Source organism: Euphorbia lathyris, chromosome 9, assembly GCF_963576675.1.
Source record: "Euphorbia lathyris chromosome 9, ddEupLath1.1, whole genome shotgun sequence".
Classification (NCBI taxonomy): domain Eukaryota; kingdom Viridiplantae; phylum Streptophyta; class Magnoliopsida; order Malpighiales; family Euphorbiaceae; genus Euphorbia; species Euphorbia lathyris.
The window spans coordinates 69395787-69419795 of record NC_088918.1 but is presented as its reverse complement, the minus strand read 5'-3'; the positions used below and the strand labels follow the sequence as shown (position 1 = coordinate 69419795).

General features: G+C 33.6%; 1 protein-coding gene across 1 annotated transcript; it reads left to right on the top strand.

The window, feature by feature from the left end:
• The first annotated feature begins 15033 nt into the window (after nt 1–15033).
• LOC136207412 (polyubiquitin-like) lies at nt 15034–19953 on the top strand. The gene is made up of 4 exons (XM_065998673.1): nt 15034–15289; nt 15365–15458; nt 19627–19765; nt 19811–19953. Exons 1-4 carry the CDS (start codon nt 15192–15194, stop codon nt 19951–19953), a joined length of 474 nt encoding a protein of 157 aa, XP_065854745.1. The 5' UTR covers nt 15034–15191.
• Nucleotides 19954–24009: the final 4056 nt, after the last annotated feature.

Below are 24009 nucleotides of genomic sequence, written 5' to 3'. Positions count from 1 at the left end.
TATTCGCCACCTCGATCGGATCGAAGAGTCTTTATTTTCTTTCCTAATTGATTTTCCACTTCATTCTTGAAGTATTTGAACTTGTCAAAAGCTTCTGATTTGTGCTTCATCAAGTAGATGTAACCATATCGAGTATGGTCATCTATGAAGCTAATGAAGTATCTGAATCCTCCTCTTGCTTGGACTGACATAGGACCGCATACATCTGAATGAATGAGTCCTAGAGTGTCTGATACACGCTCACCTTTATTGCTAAAGGGTGTCTTTGTCATTTTACCTTTTAAACATGATTCGCATGTTTCCAATGATTCCGAATCAATTGAATATATAAGCCCATCTGAATGAAGCTTTAGCATGCGTCTCTTGTTTATATGGCCTAAACGACAATGCCACAAGTAGGTTGAATTATCTAGTTTATGTCTTTTGGTATCAATTGCAAAAACAGGAGTTTTATCATCTAACACATAAATCCCATTTTGTGATATTCCTGAAAAATAAAAGATCGAATCTTTATAAAAATTGCAACTATTGTTCTTTATTGAAATATGAAAACCGTCGTCAACAAGACGGCTAATAGAAATAATGTTACGAGACATCTCAGGAACGTATAAACAATTCCTTAATTCTATTACAAGCCCAGAGGGCAAAAGTAAAACATAATCTCCAATTGCGATGGCGGCAACTCTTGCTCCATTTCCCACTCGCAAGTTTATGCTTCCTTTCTTAAGTTCCCTAGTCTGTTTTAGCTCCTGCATATTTGTACAAATATGAGATCCACATCCGGTATCAAGTACCCAAGATTCAGACAATGAAACTGTATTTATTTCAATATAAAACATACCAGATGCTGAAGCACCGTTATTTTCCTTCTCGTGGAAGGTTAGGTACTCCATGCAATCCCTCTTCCAATGCCCCAAGTCACCACAATAGTAGCACTTTCCTTTGGGCTTCTTTGGTTCCTTTCCCTTTGTTTTGGTGGGCCCAGCCTCCTTGCATTTATCAAGAAGGTTTGGATCGGGAACGACCCATTTCCTCTTTCTCGATCCTTCAATAGCAAGGGCTAACATTTCCTCGTTTTCTTTTATAATGGGCTCGACTGACTCGAGCATATGTGCAAGTTCTACAAGAGAGGTTTGCAAGCCATTCATCTGATAGTTCATGATGAACTGTGAGTAGCTCTCAGGGAGGGACTGTAGAAGTAAGTTTTCACTTAGTTCATGGTCCATCGCATCTCCAGTACTAGAAAACTTGGTTATGAGGCTGATCATCTTAGCACAATGTGCCATCACAGATGTGCCCTCCTGCATCTTGCTTTTAGATAACTCCTTGGTTATTTCGAAGCGCTCGCACCGAGTTTCTATCACAAATAGCTCTTTAAAGTGCTTGACCATGGAAGAGGCATCCATATCTGAATGTAGTTGCCCTTTAACCTCCGATGTCAACGATGCAAGTATGATGTCCCCTACTTGATCATCATCAGCTTTATGCTTCAAGTAAGCATAAACCTCTTGGTAGGGAGCATCATCCATTGGGTAAGGGGGTATCGGTGTATCAAGTACATACCCTTTCCTTTCGAACTTCAAAACAATTTTGAGGTTACGAAACCAGTTGGTGAAGTTTGAACTATTCAACTTGTTATCGGTAAGAATGTTTTGCAGATTGGTTTTAGTCATGATTTTAAAGAGTGGGTGTTTAAACAAAACCTGAGAGTGAGAAAGAGTAAACGTATGTTATTCATTTGTTTTAAAGTATAACAATCTAAAATTATAGGCCTTTTAATTTATTTCAGATTGCTCCAACTATTTTGCCAAATTAATAACCCTCCATATTAATTCGAAGAATTTCACAAATCCTTTAGTGAGCTAGGATCCTAACTCCTGAGATTTCGCCTTAACTTTAGCCAACAAACTAGTCTCATTCGTTAGGTAGATTCATTCAATCAATCACATCTCGAATGTGATTCCTAGGTTATTGGGTTACTAACCACATTAGTAACTAATATGTCATTCATATTAATCCCAACCATTTTGCCCATTAGTGTATGACAACATGAGTTTGCCCATCCAATTATTATACTCTAATTTAAGTACTACCCCATATTCATGAAAGAACTACTTTCGATAATCCAGGTGTTACCATAAGACCCCGAGCTTGACTTTGGCCAACAACCCAAAGGCCCACAGTACTGCCGGCTGAATTATAATATTAGGGAGGGCAACCGATTTTAATAACTTATTTATTTACTTAACTTTTTAATGAGGGATTTTTATTTAAGTCTCATAATCTAACTTAGTCTTGATTTGCTTTAGCATACATCAGACACACATTCACACATACATTGGCGTTATGGACATATCATCTAAATTATTCCGTCGAGCCAGAGACGGAATAAAAGGGCAAACCTAAGGAAATACTAACTATTACATATTTCTCTTTAGGTCATCCGTCTTCTCCATGGCGCCTTGAAAATTACATATTAATTTTCTATACTACTAAAAGAAAACTTCAATTGAATTGAAGGGAATCAGATGAGAAGAGAAATTACAATAGATAGTAGAAAGGCAGGACGCGCAGGCCCTATTTCAAAAATACCAAAAGAATAAAAGAGGGTCCAAATATGTCCATAACTCCAAACATGCAAAGACTCAATTAAATAAATTTAATTGATTGATTACATAACTGATTTATGTAATATTTATGTTAATCACATTAACTTATCAAATTAATTTCATCCAATTTTACTTCTAATCGTTTTGTATCTTTATATTAATTCTTAGATTAATATAACCATATAAAACGTTGATTATGCATGTCCCAATTATTTTTGATTTCAATTCATTTAACGCTTTGATTTACAACTTGGTAAAACAAACTTTTAAACGAATTTTCATTCGATAATCAAAACAGAAAACTATTAATTTCCGAAACATGTATATATATATATATTTTATATTCAAAACTAATTTTAAAGTACATATATATATCAGATTTTCAAAACGGTTGAAAAGCGATTTTCAGAAATAGGAAAAACTACAATAGATTTCGGTTTTATCTTTAGAATCAATAAAACTAATATTATTAATCTAACCATAAAACTAATAGATTTTGTTATAATGATTATCAACCGAAATAATTAGGAACATAAGCATAATCAGTTTTAATTAACAATTAATCAAAACTTTATTTATCTTTAGAATTAATCAATCAATACTATTTGTCAATTAATCCTAACCATAAATATTTATTCAATCCTATTGAAAACTTCTATATTTTCATATATGAAATAACGGATTTAACGATGGCTCTGATACCACTGTTGGAAATAGGGCTAAGGTATAGCAGCGAAAATATAAAAATTTTAGCCTACTTCCTTTTAACCATAGGATCCGTTAATCGTTATTTCATATAAAGAGAGATAAGAAGAAATACCTTTCGATGATCAATCTACCGTTGCAAACGAAGTGCCCACAACTTCAAAGGAGATGTAAACTGTTTATCAATCTGCCCCTATCCGAAACAGACCTTCCAGACCTCCGAACGACAATCCCTTCGGTGGAAACGTGGAAGAATATGTCTAGAAGCTACTGTCCAAAAATCGCGACGATCCGACGGTTCAATCTCCGGGAATCCTCGAAATAGTGAACTGACCTGATGTAGGCGAAGAAAAACGAATTTCTCCCTTTTGATTGTTTTTCTTCTTTCGTGAACACGGTGAGATTAAGTTAGAATCAACCCTTATGAGATGCAACCAAAGTATATTGCCTTTAATAAACCAACACAAGATCAAAGAGAAAGAGGGATGGAAGAGATTAATCGATTGACGGAAGCCGTATGAATTCTTATCCACGAACTTGGGGATGAGAATTCACTTGCTCTCTCTAAATGCAATTTTCGAAAAACTCAAGTAGGGGAGGAAGAAGCATTGGTCGAAATTCACATGTAGGAGGGGTATATATATTTGCGTGTATCTAAACCCTAGTTAGATAGGAATAGGTTACTTAATAGGAATCCAATTCGGAATAGGATTTCTAATTATTATCTTACTATATATCTAATATAATTAGGATAATAATAAATAACCTAGTTAGATAATAATAGGAGTATATTAATCTAATTAAAACTCCTAACTTGATTATCTCTTAATTAATTTAATTTCAAAATCCTAATCAAATTAGGATGAATGGAATAAATTAATTCCTTACTCAAATACATATAAATTTCGGCCCCTCCATGTAATTGGGCCTTACTGGGCTTAATTTTGGCTTCCATCTATTAATCATATCCATCTCTCTTTTGTTTCCAAGTCTTATGTGTGATCCATTAGGTCCTTACTACTTCTGGCCGTATGCAACTATTAAATTAATTTCTTCAAGAATTATATTTAATCCTTGCATAACGGAATGATGAACAGAGCATGTTATCGGCATGTCCGTAATCATTCCCCCAGAGTCCCTTAAGAAGACAAGTTGATTCTGCCGTTAACCATTCCGTATTAGTTACAGTATAATTCGATCCTTTATCAACTACATCCTTGAACTGAATCTTATGACTATGGATGATGTCAAGTCACATATAGCGAGACGTTCGTTTTACTTATACAGATCGAGTCAACTCAAATAGATAGGTTAAGTGAAATCTGTATTTCTACTCTTAAGCTATCACCTTGCAAGGATTTAGAGTCGAGTCTTCCACAAGCGATCCTTGGACGTATCTCCCATTCGTCGGGAGTGATAAATTCTCAATCCAATGTATAACTACCCTGACATTACCTCCTGTGACACCCAACCTTTGCAGTTCACACCCCAGAGTCATCTCTGTTAAGGATCGTGGGACCACGCGATCAAAGTCTCACATTCAGTAATTCAGGATGACCAATTAACATTCCTTTGAGTCTGAGGATTATTTATACCTATTAATACCAATGAGATGAACATGTGACAAGGACGAATCTACCCATCCTGTTATCTCAAATCGGATCCCCAATCCTAATGAACGACGTTTCATCGGATCTATGTAACTGTCCAGATATCTATATATATGAAGCTTGTGAGATCAGCTTTCTGTCGGACAGAAGACATTGTTACATACAAGTCTCAACAGTGATATATCAATCCTAAACATATCACTTGACTTGGGGTGGTTTTAAGTTTATTAGTTTATTATAAAGTTTTGTCTCACTTCATGCTTGTATGAACACTTTATAATCACTTTAAACAAACTTACAGATTTCCTTTTATTAGACTTTATTTAGTACTTTAAAAGGGATTGCCTTTATATAGTTATAAAACATATATCTTATTAAAACAAATGATATAAAGAACAATTCATTTACAATAAGTTTGTATCCTGCGACAATTGTCTATAGGACACTAAACCCCAACAGTATCTTGGGGGGCCCATTTGTTCTTGCAGTGTCTGCGCATATTAGGAAGCGATCCAGATGATCATTCGGGCTCTCATGTGATTCTCCTCCAAACAGTCCCGTTTGTTGAATCACGTGAATTATGCCCGACTTGATTTCATACATGTTGGCTGAAATGTTCGGGGCAGCGATTCCGGACAGGTGCTGGTGTCGGTGCGGTGCTAAAATCTCACTCATTGAGCGAGTGACAGTTTCCGGTCCGGTATTTTCAATATTCCGGTTATTGTTGGGAGGATTAGTCTCAGTCATCTTGATAGGCTCAGTGATCTCATCCAGCTTGAGAGTTCCAATCTGTTTGCTCCTGCGAAGAGTACGTTCAAGTTCAAGGTTAAGAGGGACACACGATATTCTCGCTGATCGCGTAGGCATATGCTGAGAAGAAAAGATAAATACAAGAAATAAATGAAAAAAGAAGTTTTCCTTAAGGAAGGAAAATATAAATATCTAATATATTATACAGTGCTATCATACAAGATTACATAGCCCTATATGAGTATTCTAATCTGTTTTTGGCGAAACAGGTAATACAAATTTTTATACGACAATATGCCATGTTCGCATGGCACATTTATAAAAATAGAAAATGTATAACCTAATCCATACAACATGTGAACAAATATATAGTAATATGTAAACATATATAGGCAATATATTAATAAAATATCAACAAGTATAGATAAGTATAAATCAATAAATAAACAAGTACAATATATCGATAAGTATAGATGATATAAACAAGGGTATTCACAAACAAATGCCTAAGCTAACAAATCGACCTTTGGTTCGATATTGTAGAAGAAATAAATCCCCGGCAACGGCGCCAAAAACTAGATGCGTCTCCATAAAAGACTCACTAAGGGATAAGTATACCCCGTCGTTATCAAGTAATAAAATCTGGACAAGTCCAGGTATCAGATCCACAGGATTTATTCCTGCAAGTATCAAGCTACTCGGTATCAGGTGTTATCTAAGCTGTGTGGGTTTTGAGGTTGTTTTGATTAAGTTAATCTACTCCTAGTTGAATTACTCTACTCCTGGCTAAGTTATGCTAATTCTAATTAAGTTATTCTACTCCTAAGTGATCTTTTACCAATGTAATTACCCGAAGGGGCGTGAGGTGATACGATGATAATGAGAATAGATTATCTAAACAATGGAATTAAAACCTAATCTAAGTCACTTGTGTCCGAGGCGATTAACCCTACCTATCCTCCTGAGGTACATAGTTCGTGATTCCCATGTAAGGCCGAAACTAGCTCTAAGGCTCAGCAATTTGGGCTTAATCTTCTATAGGATCGTCAATCCTATAGGCACTGACTAAGTCAGATTCAGCTCGCAATATGTGCCAACTTAATTTTGGGATTATTGAATGAGTTAAACTAATTAGACAAAGCGTAAGACAAAGATTAAAGCAATAAAACAATTGAATAAACAAAACTATAATATATATCAAAGATGGATCAGAGGCTAGACAAAATATAAAAGAAGAAAAATCTCTTGATAGGCTCAGTGATCTCGTCTGGCTTGAGAGTTCCAATCTGTTTGCTCCTGCGAAGAGTACGTTCAAGTTCAAGGTTAAGAGGGACACACGGTATTCCCGCTGATCGCGTAGGCATATGCTGAGAAGAAAAGATAAATACAAGAAATAAATGAAAAAAGAAGTTTTCCTTAAGGAAGGAAAGTATAAATATCTAGTATATTATACAATGCTATCATACAAGATTACATAGCCCTATATGAGTATTCTAATCTGATTTTGGCAAAACAGGTAATACAAATTTTTATATGACAATACGCCATGTTCGCATGGCACATTTATAAAAATAGAAAATGTATAACCTAATCCATACAACACGTGAACAAATATATAGTAATATGTAAACATATATAGGCAATATATTAATAAAATATCAACAAGTATAGATAAGTATAAATCAATAAATAAACAAGTATAATATATCGATAAGTATAGATGATATAAATAAGGGTATTCATAGACGAATGCCTAAGCTAATAAATCGACCTTTGGTTCGATATTGTAGAAGAAATAAATCCCCGGCAACGGCGCCAAAAACTAGATGTGTCTCCGTAGAAGACTCACTAAGGGATAAGTATACCCCGTCGTTATCAAGTAATAAAATCTGGACAAGTCCAGGTGTAAAAATAGAAAATGTATAACCTAATCCATACAACATGTGAACAAATATATAGTAATATGTAAACATATATAGGAAATATATTAATAAAATATCAACAAGTATAGATAAGTATAAATCAATAAATAAACAAGTATAATATATCGATAAGTATAGATGATATAAACAATGTATTCACAAACGAATGCCTAAGCTAACAAATCGACCTTTGGTTCGATATTGTAGAAAAAATAAATCCCCAGCAACGGCGCCAAAATCTAGATGTGTCTCCGTAGAAGACTCACTAAGGGATAAGTATACCCCGTCGTTATCAAGTAATAAAATCTGGACAAGTCCAGGTATCAAATCCACAGGATTTATTCCTGCAAGTATCGAGCTACTCGATATCAGGTGTTATATAGGCTGTGTGGGTTTTGAGGTTGTTTTGATTAAGTTAATCTACTCCTAGTTGAATTACTCTACTCCTAGCTAAGTTATTCTAATTCTAATTAAGTTATTCTACTCATAAGTGATCTTTTACCAATGTAATTACCCGAAGGTACGTGAGGTGATGCGATGATAATGAGAATAGATTATCTAAACAACGGAATTAAAACCTAATCTAAGTCACTTGTGTCCGAGGCGATTAACCCTACCTATCCTCCTGAGGTACCTAGTTCGTGATTCCCTTGTAAGGCCAAAACTAGCTCTAAGGCTCAGCAATTTGGGCTTAATCTTCTATAAGGTCGTCAATCCTATAGGCACTAACTAGGTCAGATTCAGCTCGCAATATGTGCCAACTTAATTTTGGGATTATCGAATGAGTTAAACCAATCAGACAAAGCGTAAGATAAAGATTAAAGCAATAAAACAATTGAATAAACAAAACTATAATATATATCAAAGATGAAAAGTATTGTCACGAAGATACAATGAGCCTAGGATTCATAACATGGATCAGAGGCTAGACAGAATATAAAGAAGAAAAATCTCTTTCACGGAACCTGTCTACCAATGCAGGCGTCTTCATAGGACATAAGGATGGAACTTAAGCAATCCTCAGTTAATGGAGCTTCGGAGCTGTCTTCAATGGAGGTTGAGGAAGATGAAGAGGATTTCTCAAGGTGGAAGCTAGGTTTTTACAACGATAAAAGATGTCTAATTTACAATTGAAAATTCCTATTTATAGACGCGGTTCAAGCCCTCTTTCTGACTTAATTCGTGTCCTTTTACAGATGGGAAGAGGTGGGGTCGATCGTGACTTCGTGGGGCTGGGAATCAGTCTCTTGACTGATTCTCGCAGGGCAGCTCGTCGCGAGCTGCCCTCTAGGGGCCAGCTCGACGGAGCTGACATAGCTAGCTCACCGAGTTGGTCCCTTAAAGGCCCGCTTGATGGGCTGGCAGTGCCAGCTCGCTGATCTAGCTCCAAAAAGGCCATTTCGATGAGCGGGATTGCCCAGAACGCCTTGCGCGACTATTGGATGCCCCAAAATGCAACTTCCACCCGAACTCGTTCATGTTTTAGCCTGCACATGCACCGAAACTCCAAATAGCATTAGTCCTGAGGCTAAATTGACCCGCCAATTGCTTATTTTGAGTAAACACTCTTTTTGGTGCGACTTTTGACGGATCAATTAGCTATAAAAGATAATGGAAATTTAACGTACAGGTCAATTTGGCCATATTTGCCTAAAATAAGCAGAAAATGAGCCTAAACATCGAAAAGTAAATAGAACATATCCAATCTATAACTAACTCACACAAAAGCATATAAATGCGAGGATTGCTCGCTTATTCATGAAATAATTCTAAAAACCGTCCTAAAATCGTACCCAAAGATAGGGGTTTTTTACCCCTATCAGGTACCCGCATTTTGGGCATCAAATAACACGTAAAACCTGCCCTCCATCGTTTTTTTTTCATTGGACTTTTACAATGGAAGAAATTATCAATTACTACATTGGAAGGAAGTATGCCCACCTTTACAAGTAAATATTGTGTTCCTATGATATTAACCATCGCACTTCTTATAAATGCTCTTTATTTCAAGACCATCAGTAAAAAATTTGCTACTGCTTGAATGCTTTTTGTGTATTATAGATTTTACAATTCTATACCATACATTGACAACTATATGGGAAGCCTTTTACTAAAATATCACCAAATTAACATGTTAAGTAAAATGAAATTCCTGCTTGTAATAAGAAATATATGAAAATACTTATACTTTAAGTATATCTTGGTATAGTCTTTCTTCTTGTAAAGCCTTTTTCCTTCTTCATAAGTTGCACCACTCTGATCATTTAAAAACAAAACACAGATAGAAATTGAAACTAAAAAAATGGAGGAATATCAACTTTTATAGTATATCAACATTTACAAAGCAGTTATTTCAATTGTCAATCGCATAATTGAACTTTTCTCGGGAGCTAAGAAACTTGTGAATTGATATTACATCTCTACACCAATAAAGAGTAGCAGATTAGCACCTTTGTTAACCGTAGTTTTAAACAATCTTTAAAAGCAGTTACAATCATAATGATATATGCATCTCAAGAACAAATTTGTCGACAGAATCAACAGTATGTGATAATTCTATAACAACCTTTTTAACTTTTTAGATTTCAGATGAAGGTAACTTAATATCAACAATCTGACTTTTATATATATATATATTGCATGATCTTACCTTTCTTAACCTCTTCCTTAATAACATGTATTTTTCTTAAAGAATGTGGAGAAGAAATAGCATACAAACCGTTTTTATGCGTCACATACAAACCGTTCAGAATAAACAGTATTAAAGATATCCTTAAAAAATAGAAAAGATAAATAAATAGAAAAGATTAAAGAGTAATTTTGAGAAAAAAAACACACCATATGTTAGCAATTTATCTACAAATTTAGTATATTGTATAGATAGATAACCGCAATATTTAGTATTTTCTCTGGAAACTGCAGCGTTTTGAAGCTTTTCATGAACAACTGTCGGTAGTTATTTGTTATTGACAAATTATCCTTCTTATTTCTACAAAATATTTTTAAAACATGTCCATATTTAACATTTTAAATACTAACAACAACATTTTAATATAATTTTACCAAATACTAATAATTAAACAGCTAATAACAACATCAAACAGTTTATTGCAACCGCAAACAGCTATTAGCAACAGCAACAACTATTAGCTAACGGCTAAACCAAATAGGTTCTAAGTGATTCTGTGACTTAACTGAAATATTTAAGTGGTGTTAATAAAGGCAAAAAGCATAATTAAGCCCATGGATTTTACCTATTTTAAGGATCAACCACTGATCAATTACTTTTCCACATTGAGCCCTTGATCATTAATTTAGTTATGGATTTGGCCCTTATTTAACTTTTACATCGAGTTTGGAAAAGTAGAAAGATCGATTTGGCTTCTAATGCTGAAAATTGTAAAATGAGAGAGGAAAATGCATTAGACTTAATATTGATAATAAAAAATTCTAAATAGCTACGTTCTTTGGATGGTCGGAGGAAAATGCAAAGTCTTGATCATATAAAGTCTCTACCTAAATTATTAATCTAATTAATCTCTATTTCGGTCGGTTCGGTTAATTCAATTATTTCATCATAAAAATCGAACTAACCGATATTACAGATATTTTTTAATATTTAAACCGAAACCGAATCTAAAAGATCGAAAACCAAACTCAAAAAACCGAAATTCATCGGTTCGGTTTTTGAACACCCCAAACTATTATCGCACCTGAGATGAAATGAGACAACTCTTATCGCAACTGTAACAACTGTTACCGCATTTGTGACGAAATACGTCGCAAATGCGATAATAGTTACCGCAGATGCTTCTCTATTGCGATTAAAAAATGGTGACTGTTTCCTCTCTTCGGGATCTCTACAAACATAACCTCTTCTTTCTCTCTTTATAAACCACCATCTTTTCTCTCTCTACAAACATAATCTCTTCTTTCTCTCTGTATAAACCATCGTCTTTTCTCTCTCAAGACTTAACGGTAATGCCACTTTCATCGGTCTAGGAGACGTTGAGAGTCTGAGGAAGAAGGTGCATTGAAATAAGGGTATTCTTGTCCAAAGTGGATGAAAGTGTCTAATTTAGTGAGATGGAAGCAAAGTGGGTCAAATATGTTAATGGACCCCTTCAAATGGGCTAAATTAGTAATTATTCCAGAAAAGCCGAAGCAGGAGCAGGAAGGGGATGAAGCTGAAAGAAAATAGGCAAACGTTTGGCAGCGGAAATATAAAATTTTAACCTATTTCCTTTAACCAAGATCCGTTAATCGTTGTTTCATATAAATAGGGATAGAAGGAAATACCTTTTGATGTTCTATCTACTACTGCAATCGAAGTGCCCTCAACTCTTACTCCGAGTTCACTAGCATAAAACAAAAACACAATTCAAACGAAGTTAGAACTCAACCGTATAATAGCAACCAAAGTAGATTGCCTCTAATTAATCAACACAAGATCAAGGAGTAAGGGAAAGAGATGAAAATCAATTGATCGGAAGCAAGCGGTGAACGATGATCCACTACAGTAGGGGGTCGAAATTCACTCTCTCCAGGATAGCTAGGGCTAGCCGAAATTTACAATAAGGAGGGTATATATAGCCTATTCCATCTAAACCATAGTCAGATAGAAATTAGGTTACTGAATAAGAATTTAATTCGGAATAAAACTCTTATTGTTATTATCTATAATTATATTTGATTATAAAAATAATAATAACTTACTGATAGGATAATAATAGAAGCAATTTAATCTCATTAAACCTCCTAACTTGTTTATCCTATAATTAATTTAATTCACAACCATAATCTAATTATAATTGTTTAGAAAATAAATTAATTCCTTTATGTATATATTATACATAAATCGCCCACATATGCTACTGGGCCTTAGTGGACTCAGTTGGGCTTCCGTCAATTAATTAACATCTGTTTCTTTTTTGGGTTCCAAGTCTTATGTGTGACCCATTAGGTTCTTATTGCTTCTAGCCGTATACAACCATTAAATTAATTTTCTCAGAATTATATTTAATCTTTGTATAACGGAATGAGTCTGCTGAGTAACTTCTAACACTTTATCTCTTTATGTATATATTGCTTGCTTAATACTACTCAGTAAAACATTAACAAATATACACTGAGTTGCTTAATACTACGTAGCCTTTTTCGACAATATCCCAGACATCTTGACATCCGAGTAACGCCTTCATTCGAATACACCAACTTGAATAATTGGTTTTGGTGAGCTGAGGGTATTGATAAGGAAGTTTGAGACCGTCTGACATTTTTATAGGGTCTGTTTTGCGGAAGACTGACTCTTATAACGTGGCTCTGATACCACTTTGTTGAAATAAGAGGAACTAAATATACTTTAGGAAACTATTTATGGAATAAAAGCACATCACACTTTCTTTTATTTTCTATTACTCACACTACAACTAAAAAGAAATAATACAACTCTAATTTATAGAGCTTTGATGCATATATTCTACCCAATTTTAAACCATTCACATTGATGCGTAACTAGACTTCCACATTATTACATTTCTCTTCCATACAACCATTCAACAATTCACATAAGACTTTTTATTCATAACAATTATACCTATTAAATTTTATAATATCATTTAATTGTAATATTAGGAGCCTATTAATTTTATTTTAATGTAAAAAGACCGTTAATTTAAGAAGTGGCTTGGCGGGTATTGAAAAAGGAGATGCTTCTTTCTCTTTCCCTCTTAAAATAAGAACTCGCTCCATTTTGTAATTCCCTCTCTATTTGCTTGTTTCTCTTTCTCCTTCCACTCGATCTCTAGACGACTCTACCACAATTTAATTCCCGATTACATCTCCGCCGCTGCATCAGATTCGCTGCTCCACTGGAGGTGATCGGATTCTCTGTTCCGGCTGATCGGAGAAGAATATCGGCTTAGCTTCAAAGGAGGATCAGAAGGTCAGATATTCTGAATCTCTCTTCTTCTTTTTCTCGGAATTAAAATTTCTGAAACATGTTCTGTTATGCAATAATATTTGTCTTAGAATTTACATAGTGGCCGTTAGGTTTATAATATTATAAAATTTCTTGTGATATTGGGATTAGTTTCTGAAACTTGGAATCTAGGTTTTTGAATATTTTCTAGGCCACGATGATGATCATGAACACGATACACCAGTGTTTATAATTTTTGGGTTCAAGTATAAAATTAGCTCTGTGGTTATCAGGGAAAAATGGATTTAACCTTTATATAAAGTAGTGTGTAATTTCAAGTAGGAAGGCTGATCGAGGGTTACGAAGGGTAGAGAAGACATAGAAGGCTCATGGAGGGTTACCAAGGGTAGAGAAGGCTGATCTGGGGTCCCCTGAACTTAATTCATTAGGATCTCTGTACTTGTTGAGATATCAAATTGGTCCCAGAACTTGTTAATAATCATTGTAAGTAATAAAACATCTCCAAAATTCATGAGGGAATAGAATAATCTAAACTAAGTACAAAGATCTATTTATTGTATATATTTCTTATGTAGTCCTATAAATCGAGTCCTCCATTGATCAAACGAAGTGAATTTTGATTGCTGAAGCAACTTGAGTGGTAGGTTTATTGTTTTACTTGCTACTTACTATTTTGATTTAATGAGTTATTGTTGATAATGTTCATGAATTCTGCAACTTATGGTTTTACTTGCCACTTACTATTTTGATTTCTATGAGTTATTGTTATGTATTTCTACAAGTTAGTTTTCTGCTCTTATTACCTGCAACTAACACTATGTTCTATTGTAGATCATTAGGATTATCAATGGTTTCGGATTCTGTTGTTGATTATCTCAATAAAGGTCTCAAGTTGAATGGGAAAAACTATGAGATGTGGAGCATAAAAATCCGGCACTTGTTAGTAGAGGAAATGGTTCTTGATTCTTTGAGGTTAGGAGAGCAAAAGGTTCTTGATTGTTTGAGTTCGGTTATGGATACACCCGAGAAAGATCCTACATCCCAACTTAGAAAGAAGAGAGAGGCCTATCTGGCTAGGAGGAATAACTCCACTGCTTGCTTCATCATACTTAGTGCTATGGATGATGTCATTGCTAAGCAATTCAACATTTATGACAATGCGGCGAATCTGTGGATCGCATTAAAACACAAATATGGAGGTAAGTCTCTAACAAAGCTTCGTTCCCTAGCTCTCAAATTCGATACTTATAAGATGCGTTCTGATCATACTATGAAGATGCATTTAAGAGAAATGTCTAAGATGATCAATGAGCTTAGTGATATTGGTCAGGAAATGACCGAAGAGCAGAAGGTTCAAGCTGTCATTCGTTCTTTACCAAACAGCTGGGACCATGTGAGGGTGCACCTACTCCATATCGAAAGTATAAGGACTTTTGCGGATGCTGCTCGCTATCTAGAGTTAGGAGAGGACCGTTTCACGTTAATGAAGATAAAAATTGAGGCACATTTCACTGGAAAAACATCTGTTGAAAATAGTTCCGGCAGCAACGCCAGCGAGCTAAGTTGTTTCTATGACTATGACAAAGAGCAAGCTCAGGAGCCTAAAAAGCCGAAGCAGAAACATGACCTTGTTCTTCGTCCGAGAAGTGGTACTATGCAGATTTTCGTGAAGTATGTTACTCACGACGTAATCACCTTGGAAGTAGAGAGCAGCAACACAATTGATAATGTGAAGGCCAAGCTTTTCTTTAAGTTAGAAGTACAGAGCAGTGACAGATTTGTTAATATGAAGGCTAAAGCCGAGGCTATAGCCGACTACAATCGAAGGCTGGGGTTGGGGCTGGTGTTTAATGGTAAATTTCTGGCAGATGGTACAAGGACTATAGCCGACTACAACATTCAAAACCACTCTACCATTCATATGAGGTTCAGAACATCCAGTAAATTACAACCAAAAATCATGACTGGAATCTAGCAAGGCTAAGCTAGATATTTTTTTGGTACACAGTGCAAAATATTGGCTTATGTGTTGTTTTCGTGTCAATTTTTATGATTGTTATTGTCAAAATCTGTACAAATAATGCAAAGTTAGATGATATTAATGTTAAAAAATCAATTTAGATGATACTTGGAGGATCACGAATGTAACTAACCCAAATATTAACATATATTTTAGTAGTTGGACTAACTATATAGTTAAATTGTCTTCGTATAGAGACATTATATAACCGAACCGAGTAAGAATATATAAACAACTGTTACCTGAATAAGATTGCCAATAACGTCAAGTTTTAAGAATGTATCTTGTATATACCTAAATGTGGTGGAGTTGAAGAGGTTATATTAGTCTTTTGCACTATTTATCATTTTGTAAATAGTTTTTCTAAATCTCAACATGTTCCTTTTCTATGGATGAAAAACAGAAAATGAAAATAGATATGATGTATGATTTTAGGGATAGAAATAAGTATTCAACACTACTCGGCTCGGCTCTAATAAGAATATGGAACGGGTATGGGTTCAAAAAAATTACTCGTGACAAGTATAAGAATATCCTATAGGATATGTGGTACTCATCATATATTTGGCAAGTAGCGGATAAGAAGTAATCGGTTATCCGTTACCCATTCGGAATACTATAGGTAAAACCATATTAATAGTTTTAGATATAGGCAGTGGTTTTCGAAACCACAATCCGTATATTAATAGTTTGTAGATGAATTATTTATGGATGGTTTATTAGATTTATGCTTTGTTAAATTTGTAATATTTTATTGTTTATTAGATGCTTTATTAGATTTATGCTTTGTTAAATTTGTGTTATTTTATTGTTTTATGTATTAGTTATAATTAACCGACGATAGGGGTACCCGTGGGTACTCGCTATTTAAATGAGATGGAAATACGATTCATAAAGTGTAATATTGGTGCTGTCCTATTTGCACATTTTTCCTCCGCACATTTTGGGTTCGGTTTGTGCATTGATAGAGTTGCTTTAATTGCTGCCTCATCTAGCCTTCTCAGATGCAATATGGAAATTTGAGGCCATAGTCCTGATTCTCTTGTAAAGCTTCAAAAGTTTATATGTAATAATTTTCCTTTTGCATAAAAAAGAGAGTATAAAATATAAATAATACAATGTGGTTCAGATTTTTAACATTTACGACTATAATCGATTTCGAACTGAAGAGTTAAAAAAACGAATAACAGAATTACATTAGTTCTAATAAAGTTTAAAAGTATTAATGGACAATTCTAATGAGAAGATAAAAATCTTTTGTTTACATAGATCTCTAATCTTATCATTCAACTTATGACATTTAGGTGGTGTTTGATAAAATTTAAAATTAAGTGTTGAAAAAATAAGTTCTGAAAAAATAAGTATTGAATTTTAAGTGCTGATTATTATAAATGTTTAAAATATTAAATGATATAATTGTTTGATAAATACTAAAAATAAGTACTGAATTTAAAAATATTAGTTGATAATGTTCAACTTTAAATTGAATTGTTTGACTTACCAGAATAAGTGAATGTTTATTTTAGCTTTTCGGATGAGCATTTAACGTTTACTCCAAACCGCATGAAATATAACGTTTAGTTAGATTTATATAATCGTGACATTCAGCATTTTCTTTGGAAACTGCAGCATTTTGGAGTTTTTCACGAAAAGCTACTTTTGAAGCTTTAGTTGTTTGTAGTTATTTGTTATTGACAAAATTATCTTCTTATTTCTACAAAATATTTTTAAAACATGTCCATATTTAACATTTTACATACTAACATCAACATTTTAATATGATTTTACCAAACACTAATAATTAAACGGCTAATAACAAGCAACTAACCACAATAGCAAACAGCTTACTGTAACCGCAAACAACTATTAGCTAACAACTGAACCAAACAGGCTCTAAGTGATTATGTGACTTAACAGAAATATTTAAGTTGAGTTAACAAAGGCAAAAAAAAAAACATAATTAAACCCCTGCACTTTACCTATTTTGAGAATCAAACCCTGATCAGTTACTTTTCCACATTGAGCCCTTAATCATTGATTTTGTTATGGATTTAGCCTTTATTTAACTTTTACGTTGAGTTTTGAAAAGTAGAAAGATCGATTTGGTGATTCTAATGCTGAAAATTGTAAAATGAAAGAGGAGAAGATCGAACTTAGAAGAACCTGCCGGAAATTGATTTATGTAATTTCATTTTACTTTTCACTTTCTATCTATCCTAGTCAATAAACTTTTATTTTTATTTGTTCATATCAATAAGCTGAATCTCTCTAATCAGGGACGGACCATCGCCCGAGCTAGCTCAGATGTGATCGGATTTTGGTTTCTGATACCATGTAACAGTTTAAATTGTTGAGTGATTGTTATTGATGTGTAAATCATATATATACAGAGTACAATTTACTTTGTAGTCAATGACTAATCCTATATTCTAGACTAAAAATAGGAAACTAATGTTATTAAAATAGTGACACATCTTATAATAATTATGGAGCCGTCTTACATGTGTCAGAATATGTATAGAAGATTTTCCATTTGATATGAGAAGCGGGTACTTCCAATAATTTTCTCATAAATTGACGTAGTAAGTGATGCTTCAGTGGTGAAATTTTCTATGTCAAACAAATGACATTGTACATATTTTGATATGTGGATCACACATTTTATAAGATGCTCTACTATTTTATTTATTTAATGGGATCGCAATATACTTGTCCAACTATAAATTGAGGTTTTCCAAATGACATGAAAGAATGAGCTAGGAAAATTTAGATATAAATTCATCTTTGAAAAGTTATTTACAACTATATCAAGTACTAATTTAAGAAATGTGAAATTAAGTAAATAACTGTTTTTTTTTATATATTTTAAGAATTAGATTTTATGAATTAATAGTGTAAATTATATTTTTTAGATTTTATAATTTATGAATTGAGGTTAAAAATTTATAAATTAGAATATTATAAAAAAATAAAAATAGTGATAGATTAATCTATTTATTGTATATATTTCTTATGTAGTCCTATAAATCAAGTCCTCCATTGATCAAACGAAGTGAATTTTGATTGCTGAAGCAACTTGAGTGGTAGTTTTATTGTTTTACTTGCTACTTACTATTTTGAATTTAATGAGTTATTGTTGATAATGTTCATGAATTCTGCAACTTATGGTTTACTTGCCACTTACTATTTTGATTTAATGAGTTTTTGTTATGTATTTCTACAAGTTAGTTTTCTGCTCTTATTACCTGCAACTAACACTATGTTCTATTGTAGATCATTAGGATTATCAATGGTTTCGGATTCTGTTGTTGATTATCTCAATAAAGGTCTCAAGTTGAATGGGAAAAACTATAAGATGTGGAGCATAAAAATCCGGTACTTGTTAGGAGAGGAAATGGTTCTTGATTCTTTGAGGTTAGGAGAGCAAAAGGTTCTTGATTGTTTAAGTTCGGCTATGGATACACCCGAGAAAGATCCTACATCCCAACTTAGAAAGAAGAGAGAGGCCTATCTGTCTAGGAGAAATAACTCCACTGCTTGCTTCATCATACTTAGTGCAATGGATGATGCCATTACTAAGCAATTCCACATTTATGACAATGCGGCGAATCTATGGATGGCATTGAAACACAAATATGGAGGTAAGTCTCTAACAAAGCTTCGTTCCCTAGCTCTCAAATTCGATACTTATAAGATGCGTTCGGATCATAGTATGAAGATGCATTTAAGAGAAATGTCTAAGATGATCAATGAGCTTAGTGATATTGGTCAGGAAATGACCGAAGAACAGAAGGTCCAAGCTGTTATTCGTTCTTTACCAAACAGTTGGGACCATGTGAGGGTGCACCTACTCCATATCGAAAGTATAAGGACCTTTGCGGATGCTGCTCGCTATCTAGAGTTAGAAGAGGACCGTCTCACGTCAATGAAGATAAAAAGTGAGGCACATTTCACTGGAAAAACATCTGTTGAAAATAGTTCCAGCAGCAACGCCAGCGAGCTAAGTTGTTTCTATGACTATGACAAAGAGCAAGCTCAGGAGCCTAAAAAGCCGAAGCAGAAACATGACCTTGGTCTTCGTCCGAGAAGTGGTACTATGCGGATTTTCGTGAAGTATGTTACTCACGACATAATCACCTTGGAAGTAGAGAGCAGCAACACAATCGATAATGTGAAGGCCAAGCTTTTCTTGAAGTTGGAAGTACAGAGCAGTGACAGAGTTGATAATGTGAAGGCAAAAACCCAGGCTATAGCCGACTACAATCGAAGGCTGGGGCTGGTGTTTAATGGTAAACTTCTGGCAGATGGTACAAGGACTATAGCCGACTACAACATTCAAAACCACTCTACCATTCATATGAGGTTCAGAACATCAAAAATCATCAATGGAATCTAGCAAGGCCAAGCTAGATATTTTTTGTTACACAGTGCAAAACATTGGTTTATGTGTTGTTTACTTGTCAATTTTTATGATTTTTATTGTCAAAATCTGTACAAATGGACTTGTTCTCATGCAAAGTTAGATGATATTAATGTTAAAAAATCAAGTTAGATGATTCTAAATATTAACATATATTTTAGTAGTTGGACTAACTATATAGTTAAATTGTCTTCGTATTGAGATATTATATAACCGAACCGAGCAAGAATATATAAACAACTGTTACCTGCTGGTAAGTAGCTGAAAATTGTAAAATAAGATTGCCAATAACGTCAAATTTTAAGAATTCATTTTGTATATACCTAAATGTGGTAGAGTTGAAGAGGTTATATTAGTCTTTTGCACTATTTGTCCTTTTGTAAATAGTTTTTCTAAATCTCAACATGTTCATTTCCTATGGATGAATAACATAAAACAAAAATAAATATGATGTATGATTTTAGGGATAGCAATGGGTATTTAACACTATTCGGCTCGACTCTAATAAGAATATGGGACGGGTATGGGTTCAAAAAAATTACTTGTGATAGGTATAAGAATATCCTATAAGATATCTGGTACTCATCATATATTTGGCGGGTAACGGGTAAGAAGCAATCGGTTATCCGTTACCCATTCGGAATACTTTAGGTAAAAACATATTAATAGTTTTAGATATAGGAAGTGGTTTTCGAAACCACAATTCGTATATTAATAGTTTGTAGATGAATTATTTATGGATGGTTTATTAGATTTATGCTTTATTAAATTTGTAATATTTTATTGTTTTATGTATTAGTTATTATCGATAGAGGTACCTGTGGATGCTCGCTATTTAATTGAGGTGGAAATGCGATTCATGAAGTGTATTAATGGTGCTGCCCTATTTGCACATTTTTCTTCCATTGATTTTGGGTTCGTTTGTGCAATGATAGATAGAGGTGCTTTGATTGGATCCTCTAGCCTTCTCAAATGCAATTTGGATCCTCTGCTGTTAGAGCGCTTAATGTTCACCAAGTTTTAAGTTGCTTGAACGATAATGGTTATAAAAATATCTTAGTAGAATCGGTTTCGTATTTTTCATAGTCAAGTCGAGTTAGATTCAATACTTGGAATGGTCGTTTCCAATTGCAAATAGATTTGTATGGAGCTGAGAAATTGCTCTATTAGTTTTATTAAAGGTTCAACCAATAGTATAATCCATACTCTTGCTAGATTGTTGATTATGTGTCTGTTTTTGGAATGTGAGGCCATATTCCTCATTTTCTTATAAAGCTTCAAAAGTTTATGCGTAATAATTTCCCTTTTGCATAAAAAAAAAGAGAGTATAAAATATAAATAATACAATGTGGTTCGGATTTTTAGCATTTACGACTATAATCGATTTCGAACTGAAGAGTTAAAAAATCTTTTGAGGGAACAAAAATCTTTTGATTACATATATCTCTAATCTTATCATTCAACTTATGACATTTAGATAGTGTTCGATAAAATTTAAAATTAAGTACTGGAAAAATAAGTATTGAATTTTAAGAGTTGAATATTAGGGGTGTGCATTGGAACCGAACCGAACCAAAAAACCGAATACCGAAATGATCAAAATAATTCAAACCGACACCGAACCGAATAATAGGTAAAACCGAATTAAAACTGAACCGAAATATACGGTTCGGTTTGGTTTAAACCGAAAAATCCGAATTAAGTTAAACATAACAAACAACAAATAAAAATCACGATATTTTCTCACTAAATTCACTTCAACAACAACAAATATTTAAATATTTCCAAAATATATCTATATTGGGTTATTATCTCAACAATAATAAAAAAAAAACTAAACTTGCATAAGTAAATATATATGTGTACATATATAAAAAATATAAAATATGTGTAATTCGGTGCGGTTCAGTTTTTTCACATTATTTGTCAAACCGAACCGAACCGAATACCGAAATATATTTAAAATTAAAACCAATGCCGAACCAAATTGTTAAAAAAACCGAACTGAAAAACCAAATTCACTCGGTTCGGTTCGGTATGCGGTTTAAACTCAACCGATGCACACCCCTACTGAATATTATAAATGCTTAAAATATTAAATGATATAATTGTTTGATAAATAATAAAAATAAGTACTGAATTTAAAATATTAGTTGATAATGTTAAACTTAAATTTTAAGTTAAATTGTTTGACTTAGCAGAATAGATGAGTGTTTGTTTTAGCTTTTCGAATGAGTATTTAACGTTTTACTCTAAACCGCATGAAATATAGTGTTTAGTTAGGTTTATATTAGTAAGGGACCCGTGCTTTGCACGGTAAATATATTTATTGTAGTTTTTTTTTAAAGAAAATAAGCTTTTTTTCTGTTCATATCTTTGGGTTTTTTTGGAAAAAAATATGAATTTACTTCATATTTTTCAAATTAAAAAGTTTATATTTATGAAGTTCCCTTTTTAAATTGAATAACGTCTATAAGTTATTTTTTTGTGAGTATCATTGTAAAAAAAAAGTAGAGGAAATTAATATGGATAGTGAGTTTCATATAAGGAACCCAACAAAATATAGAAAACATCAGAAATATAAATTGAAATGAAATGTTGAATAATTTGAATTCAACCAAGCCAAAATATATGTATGAAAGATGATTGAATCCATGTAATAAGTTTATGTTCTGAATATCTTCTTATTTTCTGTACAGATCCAAACATTTATGTAAATAGATTAAAAATATAAAAACAACTACATAAATTTTGTTTGAATACATATATATGTTCTCTTTTAAATAAACAACTATACTACAATTAGAGTACTAAAAGAGAAATGGTAAAACATATTATTCACGGCCAATAAAAAAAAGGTTAAGTTATCTGAAATTTGAATAAGAAACATAATGTCCTTTCGGCTTAACAATTAACGCTCTTAAATCAACTCTTATATGTTTTTACTTCCCAATTCAATTTGATTACCAAAAGAATAGAATAATGGCAAGAACATGTGTGGAAAACACACCATTACAGCATTGGTACTGATGCGTCTCCGTAGAAGACCCGCTAAGGGATAAGTGTACCCCGTCGTTATCAAGTAATAAAATCTGGACAAGTCCAGGTATCGAATCCACAGGATTTATTCCTGCAAGTATCGAGCTACTCGGTCTCAGGTGTTATCTAGGCTGTGTGGGTTTTGAGGTTGTTTTGATTAAGTTAATCTACTCCTAGTTGAATTACTCTACTCCTAGCTAAGTTATTCTAATTCTAATTAAGTTATTCTACTCCTAAGTGATCTTTTACCAATGTAATTACCCGAAGGGACGTGAGATGATACGATGATAATGAGAATAGATTATCTAAACAACGGAATGAAAACCTAATCTAAGTCACTTGTGTTCGAGGCGATTAACCCTACTTATCCTCTTGAGGTACCTAGTTCGTGATTCCCTTGTAAGGCCAAAACTAGCTCTAAGGCTCAGCAATTTGGGCTTAATCTTCTATAGGGTCGTCAATCCTATAGCCACTGACTAGGTCAGATTCAGCTCGCAATATGTGCCAACTTAATTTTGGGATTATCGAATGAGTTAAACCAATCATACAAAGCGTAAGACAAAGATTAAAGCAATAAAACAATTGAATAAACAAAACTATAATATATATCAAATATGAAAAGTATTGTCACGAAGATACAATGAGCCTAGGATTCATAACATGAATCAGAGGCTAGACAGAATATAAAAGAAGAAAAATCCCTTTCAGGGAACCTGTCTACCAATGCAGGTGTCTTCCTAAGACTTAAAGATGGAACTTGAGCAATCCTCGGTGAACGGAGCTTCAGAGCTGTCTTCAACGGAGGTTGAGGAAGATGGAGAGGATTTCTCAAGGTGGAAGCTAGATTTTTACAAAGATAAAAGATGTCTAATTTACAATTGGAAATTCCTATTTATAGACGCGGTTCAGGCCCTCTTTCTGACCTAATTCGTGTCCTTTTGCAGGTGGGAAGACGTGGGTCGATCGTAACTTCATGGGGCTGGGAATCAGTCT

Coding starts and splice junctions, on each gene's coding strand:
- LOC136207412 (XM_065998673.1), top strand. CDS start 15,192: ATGCAGATTTTCGTGAAGTATGTTACTCACGACGTAATCACCTTGGAA. Junction 15,290..15,364: donor AAGGCCAAGCTTTTCTTTAA/GTTAGAAGTACA, acceptor CTACAATCGAAG/GCTGGGGTTGGGGCTGGTGT. Junction 19,766..19,810: donor CTTGAAGTTGGAAGTACAGA/GCAGTGACAGAG, acceptor CCCAGGCTATAG/CCGACTACAATCGAAGGCTG.